Raw genomic sequence first — 12,615 nt, forward strand, 5'->3', positions numbered from 1 at the left:
TTTACTTCTGCTATTGTCACTTGTCAAAGTGGATAAGTATTATGATTTTATTGTTTGCTCATAATAGGACTGTCCAACTAGTGGCCCCTGGGCTACATTTGGGCCACAGGGGGCTAACTGGCTCCTGCCTGGCTGTCATTGTTCCCATTATAGGTGGGGCTTGTGCTGCTCTTCTGGTAGAGGCAAGAAGGGGATTGCCCATTCAGGGGGGGGTAGAAGGGAAGGTCCTCATGTTGCTTGTATGGCAGGGGGTAGCTGGTGGTGGGGATTTCGAGGACCACTGCAGCCTAAATCCTGTGACCAGTGCAGCGTGCAAACCCTGGCTGCTCCGAAGTTGGACAGCCCTAGGTTATAACATGAAACTATAGCTAGCTTTGTAACAGTTACCCAGTATTAACAAATCCATGTATGGAAGATAGGGGATGGTTGTTACTGTTACCAAAAATTTCTGTAGTACTATAGCTTTGTATGTCTCTACAAATACTGAAAGCAAATGACACACTCTCTCCCTGAAAAACCTAAGTCTGCAATCAGTTTGGCATAGAGGTAAATAAGAAGTGATGGTTTGTCATGTGATTGGGCCTTTCAAGTGCTCTGCAGCCATACCCTTACAGAAGTGCATGGCTGCAGAGCACTTTTAAAAGTGCCCAATCAAATGACAATCTGAATCCTCATTACATGATATATGTAATATATGTACCATCATTACATGCGGGTTCAGATGAAGGCTCTCCAAAGCAAAGTGCCTTCATTAACTTGTGTCAGTGCATGCTAGGAGCCCTCTTCAAAATGGGAGGAGGAGAAGGGAGGGGAGGGAGCGCTGTCTGGGATTTGTTTGCCCAGCCTGCCCTGGATGGTGGGGCAGGTGGATTGGAGCCCCCAAGGGCAAACCCTAGACTGAGCTCCCTCTGCCCCTTTCCCTCCCTCCCATTCTGAAGACAGCGTAGGGGTGGTGGGGAGCAGAGCTAGGGGACAAGCAGCTGCAGACAAACTTAAACTCCATCCCCCAACCCCCCAGACCCAACAGCAAACATATGCTGGGTCTGGGGGCTCACTGTAACTTATACAATGGGGAGCATATATCTGTCAGCACTCATAGATTCTAATATAAGGTTACTTATTTGACAAAAATTGTACATACGCACATTTGCCAAACTAGGCCCTGGATTAGACAAATCTAGAACAAGGAGATATAGGAAGAAACAAAAAAGGGATTGCTGAGGATTAAATACAGTAAAATGCAAATTAGATCATATAGAAAGTCTCTCTCATGAATTTTGATATTCTTAAATAGTGAGATGTAAGGCCTCAGGAAAAGGAGTAAGTAGCTTATTAATGTTAAGTCAGTGTAACAGTACAAATTTACTTGTACTTCAGTGTATGGAATCATACAAAAACCTTGTTTTTTCTGTGATGTCACAGAGTATGCAGTCAATATGGAATATGGTTCTTTTTTCTATTAGGAATAAATGAAATCTCTGAGGATGTTTACACTGCAGTGGAACACAGTGACTCTGAGGATTCTGAAAAATCAGACACCAGTGACAGCGAGTATATCACTGATGAAGATCAGAAATCAAAGAATGATCAAGAAGATGGAGAGGATAAGGAAAGTGGAAGAAGTGACAAAGAGTCACTGACCATGAAAAAAAAACCTAAAACACCAGCTCAGGTTGAAGACAAAGAAGAGCTTAAAAGCACAAGTCCATCAGCAGAGAAAACAGATGTTCCAGTTAAAGAAAAGGCAAATACAGACTCTGAAAAAGAGTTTTCTGAAAAGGGAAAAAGTTTGCAGCATCCTGCAAAGGAAAAACTGAAAGGTAAAGATGAGACAGACTCTCCAACAGTGCATCTGGGTCTAGACTCTGATTCAGAGAGTGAACTTGTCATCGATCTAGGGGAGGATCATTGTGGGCGTGAAGGAAGGAAAAATAAGAAAGAACCTAAGGAACCACCCCCTAAACAAGATGGTAAGTTGAATTGATTTTTGTTCATCTTTTTCTTTTTTTTAATATGTGGTAGTTATCAAAGTGATTCTTGAGCAGGATGCAATGCCACCTGCAGGTGCCTTGAGATCCTTTTGTACGCATATGATTCACAAGATAAACTTGGAGATTTCAGTCTGTAGTGTCAAAAACGTTCTTATCTGTTGTGGTCTTTCTGAGTTCTTTTCAACAGAAGAATTGCTCTGTTGTAAAAAAAGCAAAAAAACAAACAACACCCCCCCCTCCCAAAAAAAAACAACAACCCCAAAAACAAAAAAAAAAACGAGTGAAAACTAAGAGCTGGTATTTTCCAAGGGGTAGCTTGAGTCTAAAGAGGCTGAGAATCTCTGCCTTAAAGCAATAAACCTATAATTTTCAGTTTTATCATTGAATGGAAATTCTTCATCGTGGTCTGGATATTTTATTATTGATTTTCCCACTTATTGACTAGGTTTTCATTCCTCACATAAATTAATGAATCTTTCTAAGTAAAACAATTCACAAGAGGGTAGTGGTGCATTTCAACATTGCTTGCTAAGGTGGCACATATAATATGCAACCTTGCATAAATCTGGAATTTTCTCTTCTGGTTTTTCAAGATCTTTAATTTCAATGATAACTTTTATATTATAGTAAGTCCTCCCCCCAAACTGTAGCCTTTCGTAAGAGTTTAGCTGGGTCAAACACATAGAATGTATATAGTCTCATTAATAAAAGTGATAAAAGCAAGCAAATTATGTACAACGCTACATTCAGCTTTTTATGTTGAAACACCTGTTTTTCCTTTACTTGTTTTTTTGTAGGTTAGTTAAACACACAGGCTGCTTTTAGACAGCCCCCCCCCCCCCCCCCCCCCAAAAAAAAAAAAAAAAAGTGCTTTACCAGAAGAAGCAGCACATTAGTTTGACTTTGGCACTTTTATCTAAAAGCTGATTGAATCAGTTATAAGGTAAAAGTGCCAAAAAAGCCCCACTAAAGTACCCAGTCTATATAGGCATTGGACGAGCTGGGTCCGACTAACGCAGTGCCTCTTCTGGATGTGTGCTGGGCTCAGTGTGTGAACATGCCGAGTTTAAAATAAAGTGCTATTTGTTTGTTTGTTTTAATAGCTGTAAACAGCCTTATTGACTCAAGTATCCCATATAATTTAAGTATTGTCATGTTTTAGTGCTTATTTGGTGCTTTTGAACTTTGAATCTTAAAATTGGGATATAATAGGTAATTTTTTCTGTTAGTTACTGAAGAAAGTTGAGCATCTGGTTGAACTTAAAGGTAGTATACGATACCCTTTTAGATATTAACTTAATTTTGGGATTGTCTGTACATATCAAGGTTCTTATGTAATAAAACAGTTAGTTACTCAAAGTGGTTTTATGCTGATTTATAAATAGGTAATACAACTGAAGTGTTAACAGATAAATGAAATACCTAATATGATAAAACTATATTTTGCTTACAGATGTAATATATATTTAAATGTTTAAACTTTCTTTTAATGATTTGAAAATACAGGAAACCCTCACTATTTGCTGGTTCGGCATTCACGGTATCAAATATCACGAATGCTGAACCTGCATTTTAAGTGCACTTTATACACTTGCAGGAGCTCCTCGGGAGCTCTGCACTTGTTGCCTGCCGCTGGGCTCTCACTGCTGCCATCACGCTCCCGCCAGAGCCATGCCCCTCTCCCAGCCGCTGGGGGCACTGCTTTTATGAACGCAGACTGTATTCATGAACGCAGTGCCTTATTCATGGATTTCGCCATTTGCGGGGAATACGAGAACATATCCCTCTCGAATGGCGGGGGATGCCTGTAATGTAGTGTATAGAAATTGTTTAAACTGGTAATGATTGATACTAAAAGTTATTTACTATTTTTAAGCATTCTGACATGGTTCCTTCTACACACAATTTAGAGATTAGTTTCACAGAAGTTTATTAGACAAGGCAAAATTAATCTTTTTTTATTGCAGTGGTTAGAGAAATTTTTCTTTAGTTCATTTATGCATTAATCCAGGCTCCAGTATTATAATCCAAGCCTGAATTGTCTTCCTCTTACATTTCTTTCAGTCGAACATGAATTTCACACACTTTCTGTACCAGATTATCTTGTGATTTGCTCAAACTACAGCGCTTCTGTCCAAATTTAGGATACCACGCCCTACTATTAAATTTTGTCAGACTTATTCTGCAAACTGGAGAAAATTGGATTGGACAACAAATTATTTCTGGCCCTATTATTATGATCCGGTGAGCAAAGGAATCCTTTTTCAGATTGGGACTGCCCATGGCAGTTGCTTCAGTTACATTTCTGACTTGACAATGCCAACAGTCATAGGTAATATTAGAATACTGTGTTTCAATTCTGGGTTTATATTATCCTTCTAAATAAAGAATAAAATTGTCCATTCATGTTCCGTCCGTAAACAATGATCTTCTGACTGACATGTTTCATCACAGAAGGCCACCCACTCTTACAGTCATGTAATTGGTAATGTGAGCATCTCTGTAAGACACCTGAGCAGCTAACATGGTCAGAAGTGATACTGAAAAATAAATTACTATTACTTTCATTAATAGTAGAGGTGCACTGGTATATCAGTGGCATATTGGATCGGCACTGATAACAGGAAAATTAACATTATCAGCAATCGGCTTTTTTTAGCCAGTGTAGCCAATAATGTCACCGATTAAATGCTGCATGGGAGGTAGATTGAGGCCTCTACAGTGAAGGATGGAGAGGTGCAGGGGGAGGGGGAGGTGCTGCCCAGCCAGGGCAGTGAATGTAACCCCAGGAGCAGGACAGAGCCACGATGGCTTGTCCAGGAGGGTGGGGACGGCTCCCTGCTACTGTGTGCATTCCTGGGGGAGGAACTGGGGGGGCAAGTGCCTCCCCTGATTTGTGCACAGGGCAGAGGCAAGCTCAGGGCCAGGGGCTGCGTCAGCCTCTTCCCTGCAGGGGGGGCTGGACTGGGGCTGTGCTGGGCACTGGGAGGGGTGGTTACAGGGTGGGCTGTAGCCACCCCAAAATTCCCTGTAGCCACTCCTCCCAGTTCTGCCACTGCCCACCTCGCCTCTGGCTGTCCGGAACACAACCCCGGCCCAGCTCCCCTGCCAGGAAGAGGCCGGCACCGGGTTCTGAGCCCGCAGCAGGCAGCCCACCCTCTCATGGTGCACAAAAACAGGAGAGCACACCCCCCCCCATGCCCTCCCTTGGGTGTGTGCACAGCAGCAGGGAGCTGCCACCCTCCCCACCTCCTCCTGCACCCTCCGGTTGAGCTACCCATATCTCTGTTCCGCTCCTGGGGTTGCGTTCAACTCCCTGTTTGGGCAATGCCTGCCCCTGCCCCACTCCCTCCCTCGTCGTGGGGGCCTTGATCTGCCTCCCCATGTCCTTCCCCCCCCCCGCAACGCCCCTTCCTCCCCCACAGACTTACTGCCCAGACACTGTCTCCAACTACTGGGCTGCGTTCCTGTAAATCTGCTATCAGATCGGTATCGGCCAATATGGATGGTTAATAATCAGCCATTGGTATCGGCCAAGAAATTCTTTATTGGTGCACCTTTAATTAATGGAATACTAATGTTCAGCTGTTACACTACTTAGGGTGGAAAAAGTTTTGATACATCTGAGAGTGGATCATGTAATAAGCTGTGGGAAATAGTGGTATGGTGAACCCACAAATCTCTGGTATGCTGGAGACAATTCATTTGCTTACAAAATTGCCAGTCGACCTTTTGTTACAGTGTTTTGTGAATGTCCTCTTCTTACACCTCTTTGGTTTTGTCTTCTGAAGTAATTTCAAGAGTGGAGTAAAATTGTTTTCTTTCTAATTCATGATTCATTTATGTGAACCCACTGTTCCCCCTGGAGTGACAGCTGCATCCTAACATGCTTATCTGCCACATTACTATCACAAAGAAGATGGAAAAACAATTTTTTTTGCAGTGTCTGTCATTTGGGAATTGCCACTAGTTGCTCAGATGAGAATGAGAATGGGAATTGCATTTTCAGTTAAATAATTTGTGCATGTGTCTTTTACATTGCTCACTCTTTTCCAGACTGGAAATCAGCACAGTAGACGTGTCAGTACAAACTGAATATTATGTTTTACATTTGTTTAGTTGCAGGTAAAATTCCACCTTCTTCTAATGCAAGCAACCCACCTCCTCCCTCTGAAAGTCCTGTGCTTACCCGCTCTGCAGCACAAACTCCACCAGCTGGTGTCACAGCTACTACTAGTGCTACTTCTACTGTCAGTGCTCCAGCTGCAGCTACGGGCAGTCCTGTGAAAAAGCAGAGGCCACTTTTACCTAAGGAAACAGCCCCTGCTGTACAGCGAGTAGTGTGGAATTCATCAAATAAATTTCAAACATCGTCTCAGAAGTGGCACATGCAAAAGGTGCAGAGGCAGCAGCAACAGCAGCAGAGCCAGCAGTCTCAGTCACAGCAACCTCAGTCCTCTCAAGGGACAAGATATCAGACGAGACAGGCAGTTAAAGGTATACACTTTCTAACTCAATGTGCCTGTGATGCCATAAGTCTCTGGTAGCAATCAGTGCTACAAAGCTGTCTAACTGGGAATTCTTCCATAAAAACAGTCTCAAAATGTGGTTCTACCCTGAAAAGTGACTCTAAAATGCAGCAACATACTCAACATGCCTACTTTCTCTGGTGTGTATATAGAGTCATATCTTCTTATATTAATGTCAATAAGACTGTATATCTTTTGCCATGGTCAGCTGTCACAAGTCTGGAAGAGTAAACTGAATTATTTTCTGGATCACCTATCAGTAGAACAATTAACATGTTAACATCAAATTGGGCATCAGTTACCTGGCCATTTCCCCAAAGGCTGATCTTCCCACTTGAAAGAGAGTGTAATTTGACAACAACAAGGTTGCATGGCTGTTACCAAAGGCATTTTTTTTTTGTTTTATAGGGGTTTTTTATTGCTTGTGGTAATACATGAGCAAGGAAGAAGCAGTTTGAGTCTCAGATCCTACACTGAGTTTGTGACACTGTAAACTGAGCAAATTTCATATAAAAATTAATTGGGAAAGTAAGTGTAAAATACGATGAAGCCTTATATTTTACGAAGAGTATAAAGTCATGTTTTAAAGCTCAATACAGACATTAGGAATTAATATACAGTTTATTAGGATCATTCAAAAGTCACACTACATCTAGCTTTATGCCATTTTACATATACTTTGGTTAAAAAAAAAAAAAAGGAAGCTGATTGGAGTTGTTTTAGTGTATCTCCAAATCTGAAGAATGTTAAATGGACACAGATAACCAGGGGAGCTACTTTTATGGCAGTTACTCCATTTTCAACAACAGAGGGGTGTTCTTATTATGAAGTACTTGAAGTAAGCCATTAATCATCATAAGCAAGAGTGTCTCAGGCTAGGCCTAAGCATGGATATGAACAAAATTATTTGCTTAATTGCGGTAAGGTGATGTTACAATTCTCATGCCTCAGCCAGCTGAAGGCCAAACTGCCTCACTCTTGATTTGGATAAGCTATGGCAAAAATTATTCATGAAAAGGAATGAAAAACTAATACGTGTAATAAAAGCAGAATCAATCACAAAAGAATGAAAGGGAATCAAAAAGATGAGACAGAAACAAGGTGTTGTAAGATACATTGTAACACAGAGCATAGTTTCAACTGATTTAAAAAAAAAAAAAGGTCAATTGTTTGTTGACACAATTTAACGTGGCTGACAGAGCCTCATATCAAGACAAATGGAGACTAGAACATGCAGGCGTTTGGCGCCCTCTACAATAATTCCAAATTGCAGCACAGCCTGTACATAGGGTACTAGCTGGAAGTTCTGCATGCTGGAAGGTTAATAGGTTAAAGGTTAATTCAAATCCCTCTGAACAGCAGGATAAAGAAGTTTAGGAGATTGCATTGAGACTCAGATTTACAGGAGGGAGTTATGCCTTGGTCAAACTTTAGAAGGGTATGCTCGGAAATTGTATTGCTATGTTTTCTTTTAGATCAAATATAAGAGTGGCCAGTTGATTAATAAGGGCCAGTATCATGGTTGTCAGTTTGTCACTTAGGTTTCTAACTAATAGTGGCAAAAACAAACCAGCTGTAGCCCAGTGAAATAGCTAGGTGCATACACTTACCAAAGGTGCTGTTAGCAACAGGGCACTATAAAGCAGTTCGATAGCAGTGTTCCTGGTAGTTCTCAGATTTAATTGATGTATATATTCAGTGAATCGGCTCTATATTCTGTTTTCTTAGCTGTACAGCAAAAAGAGATCACTCAGAGCACTTCCACATCAACTATCACCTTGGTTACAAGTACTCAGCCTGTTTCTATGGTTACCAGTTCTGGATCTGCAAGTACGCTTTCTTCTTCAGTTAATACAGACTTGCCAATAGCAACGGCTTCAGCTGATGTGGCTGCAGATATTGCTAAGTACACTAGCAAAGTAAGTTCTTTAACAAAGTTTTCTTAATAACTTCAGAATAAAAGTATTAAGCATTCAGTCAGTTGTCAACTGTGAGGAAGTTTTGTGTCCTGTCCTCAGTAACAGACAGAGTTTGATGAAAGATCAAACTTCCGAGCCATCATTTAACACCTGGTTTGATGCAGCCATCTGTCAGTTCAGCCCACAGACAAGTGTATACCATGCGTTACAGTTACTACTTCAGCAATTATTAAAGTAGCATCTCCTTCCTTGGCTCCATAATTACTCATTTTTATTATATGAAGGGGGATTGGAAATGTATTTTCCATATTTCTTAAAAGAATAGTGCTATACTCAGTATTGTAGAATAATTCCCATTAATGCTAGTAAAATTCACTTTCTACAGATTTCTGTTAACAAGACAAATAAAACCTGGTCTTTAAAACACTGTGCTCACCAAATGGTAACTGGAAGTATCACAAATGCTTAGCCTGTGTGAAAATAAAAAATAATTGTAAACCTAAAGATTAATTAGTCTGACATAAGTAGTAGTGACAGTTGTACATCATCAGTATTTTTTTTTTCTTCAGAAGCTAGGAAAATATCTAGTGAACAGTAAAAACATGTTATTAAAGCTGCAAAGGCAAGCACCTGGAAGTCAGGAAATACTAGAATTAACATTCCCTTTGAACCTTTATTTTTCTTCCTTGTGTCATGATATGGGCTTTAATTATATGATCATATACAGTACTACTTAATTCACATGACCCAGGTTTAATTATTAAGGGAATGATACACCTGTTCCTTATTTCTTTTTTCTTCATCAGTCAGTGCAACACCTGTATACCGTGTACACCCCAGATTCTGTTGTAGCCTTTTACCATGTAATGTGTATGTACGTACACAGAGCAAGTAGGTTTATATACGCCACTGATTTGATGTTTCACTTGAAAAGATACAGGGGACCAGAGCTTCATGTATGTTAGTTGAGCAGAAATGCAGTATTTTATAGAGTAAGATACTTAGCATCTTAGTACTAATACAGGTAACCATATAAAGGGTTGACTGAATTTGAAGTACAGTGAAAAATGCAGTTAATCCCCAAAAATATGAATGGCATGTTGGATTTCTTCCACAGCACTTTCAAAATCTCTGTCTCTGATTGCCAAGATCACATCTTAGGGCTCTGTGACAGACTACATGTTACCACCAAGACTGTTTTACTTTTAATCAGACTTCATGTCTTTCTTACTCTGAAAGACTGTCAGCTTCATTTTTTCTGTGTGCAGGATTTTTATATATTTCACTTTTATGTTTGTTCATAAACAGGGAGCCAGCAGTCAGCACTTGGGAGAAGGGTTGGGGGGTGAGTTGGGAGTGAGGTAAGCTTGAGGTTGTGAAGAAATCCAACTCCATATTGTATTTTATTGTCTGCCTGTGCAGCAGAGCAGTAAGGATTCTACCTCAGTTGGATTCTACTTGGTTAGGGGGTGGGAGGTTGTTTTGTTTTGGTGGTTTTTTTGGTTTGTTTTTCAGGCATTTTTCAGAATCAATTTGTTACTTAGGAGGCTATAATCCAACTTGTTTTGAGGTTAGGTTCACTTTAGTACTAGTTCCAGCAGCATCCATTAGAAAATCATTCCAAAATCGTAATCACAGATCTCTTTGTACATCCTAACTAGAAGCTTAAAAAACTGATCCTAGTAAATGCATAGACAGGTATGTGGCATTTTAACAGCTGTGTAAGGTCATAAGGCTAAGGACAAACAAGCATTAAAAATGGTTTGGCCATTAAAAATAGATGTTGGAAAAAGTCATCTTTTTATTTCTGTTCCAGATGATGGATGCAATAAAAGGAACAATGACTGAAATATACAATGATCTTTCAAAAAATACCACTGGAAGTACAATAGCTGAGGTTTGTATTTGTTGCTCTTAGCACAGACTATTACATTCGTTTAAACTTAGCAAGTCAGCAAATGTTTTTAAAAATCTTGTATTAAAATAACATGAGAAAATGAGCCTGTATCGTAAAGGATTCGGAAATTGAAGTTGCCAGTGGAATCTGACCTCTGTGCTGCAACAGCTATAGCAATTGTAACAGATAAACATCCTAAAACATTGTTGCATGCCACAGAGTTTAGGCACAAGAGTCTGAGCCTTTGCACTCAGGTCTTCAAAATTTAGCCAGTTGAAGATCTGAGTCTTACGCCTTAACTTGGTTTACTCTTTTGTAGATTGAAATCAGAACCTAAGATATATTTTTATTTAGTGTTTCATTTTAAACATTTATTTTTCTGACTTTACACTAAAGGGGTTTCATACATTTGTAATTAGTGCTTTCTTCTGAAAATGCAGTAAACTGCTTTCAGATATGAGCAAGAGAACTTTTGAGGAGAAGAGTGTACTGTTATTTCCTCCCCCCCCCCCCCCAAGAATAGCAAATAACCAGTTTGTTATGCCCAGCTGACAGTAAATGAATGAGAAGCATATTGCCAAACCTGGTTCCATTTGAAACAATTAAAGGATATAAATAACTAGAATCAAAACTGATGGATGGGAGACTGGTTCAGAACAAGGGCTAGTGAAGCCCAATGTCATTTTGTCTAGCAGTTTTTAGAGACAAGGTGCCTGATTTTTCAGTTCACTTCAGTTGGCATAAATCATGAATGACTTTATTGAAGTTAGTGGAGTTATGCTGGTATAAAAAATGATGTAAATGAGAGATGAGTCAGGCACTAGTGGTTAGTGTCTTGCCTTTTAAAATAATTGTATGCTTTTTATGATGGGAGATCCTAGCAAAGCAAGAATTTTGGAAAACTTGGAAATGTTGTTTAGTTGGTCAAAATACTTGGAGCCTTCTACGTGTTACATTTATTATGTGATTAATGTGTCAGTTGTGACATAAATGGCAAGAGTGCTATTTAAGGCACCATAAAATGGCCAACCAGCCATAAAAAATATTCTGCATATAATGTAGAACAGGAGTGTCAAACTCACTTGGGGCCTCAACCTGGATTTAGACTGCAGTGCAGGGCTTTTTGCAGGCTGGATCCAAACTGGGGCATGAGGACTGTCACAGTGGCAGCAGAGAGGGGTGCTGGGGTGCGAGTCTAAGGGTGACTGTGGCATCCTGGGATCATTCCAGGATTGGACTAGACAATGAGCTGATTGTCAGTCCAAGCCCCAGACCTGCTTTCAGCTTGCTGATGCAAGGGCAGCCTGTGTACTCCCTTCTGTTGTTCCAGGAGTAGAAAGAATACTTTTGGGGATCTGATCCCTGATCTCAAAATTTTGCCTCCTGCCATGCATATGTGGATCAGGGTTCATATCCCAGGACATCTTTAAATGAATTTGTTCCTGGGGTCTAATTCTCCCTTACATGAAAGGTTCCTTTGCTAGCCTTTGCTAATTAAAAGGGGCCTCAGTGTAAATGATGAGCAGGTTCTTTGTATGTAATCCCACTTTCTCTAAGTGTTTCAGTGCAATTTGTTGCATATAGCACACTCATATTTTCCATTTTATTAAATCTTATCTCTTCCCTGCTTCAGATTCGTCGTTTGAGGATTGAGATAGAGAAACTTCAGTGGTTACATCAGCAGGAACTCTCAGAAATGAAACACAATCTAGGTATGTAAAGTACAGCGGAAAACATGACTAGTCTACCCTGTCTTCTATCATCTTATACATAGTGAATTTGAAGGGCTTTGGTATACATTAACTTCAGTATGTTACAACACAAAGTGTCCATGAAGAAAAAGGCTAGAAAATGGAACAGAACATGGTGTGCTGAAGTCACTGAGCATGTACCCAGGAATTTAGAAAGTTGCTATTTACTGAAAACCAGAGGAATCAGTGTAGCCACTGAAAGAGATTTAGGCTTGAAAAAGTTTCTGAAAAAAATGCAATTTGTCTCTGATTTTTGGGGATAAATGAGAGAACTTTAAGAGACCTAACTCAACAATGACTAATTTGGGCTACTGTTGTATAAACAGTATTATATTAATGTCATAAAGGATCTCATTATCAGCCAGCCTCCATTAATGCACCCACAAAAGTTGAACCTGTTTCCATTAAAACTGGTGGAAGCTTATTTATGTTTTCAAATGCTGTTTTGTCTTAGTGATGACTTGCAGTAGGATAAAAGATTCATTTGAAAAATTAAGTGATGGATCCTCAGGCCTGATCCAGCTGCCT

The 12,615-nt window shown here is 40.0% G+C and overlaps 1 protein-coding gene across 19 annotated transcripts in view; it reads left to right on the forward strand.

Moving 5' to 3' along the window:
- The window catches only part of ZMYND8 (zinc finger MYND-type containing 8), a 110,870-nt gene that overhangs the window by 90,357 nt on the left and 7,898 nt on the right, over positions 1-12,615 (forward strand). For all 19 annotated transcript variants that reach the window (XR_002089457.2, XR_001373753.3, XM_019484544.2 and 16 more), the window contains 5 exons: positions 1,464-1,970; positions 6,111-6,488; positions 8,249-8,439; positions 10,256-10,336; positions 11,970-12,048. Coding sequence is in view for 17 of the 19 variants with exons in the window: in XM_019484544.2 (XP_019340089.1) it covers positions 1,464-1,970; positions 6,111-6,488; positions 8,249-8,439; positions 10,256-10,336; positions 11,970-12,048 (1,236 nt within the window). In the remaining 2 variants the exon portion in view is untranslated. The remainder of the gene's footprint in view (positions 1-1,463; positions 1,971-6,110; positions 6,489-8,248; positions 8,440-10,255; positions 10,337-11,969; positions 12,049-12,615) is intronic.

This window comes from Alligator mississippiensis, chromosome 9 (genome assembly GCF_030867095.1).
Source record: "Alligator mississippiensis isolate rAllMis1 chromosome 9, rAllMis1, whole genome shotgun sequence".
In the NCBI taxonomy this organism is placed as follows: domain Eukaryota; kingdom Metazoa; phylum Chordata; order Crocodylia; family Alligatoridae; genus Alligator; species Alligator mississippiensis.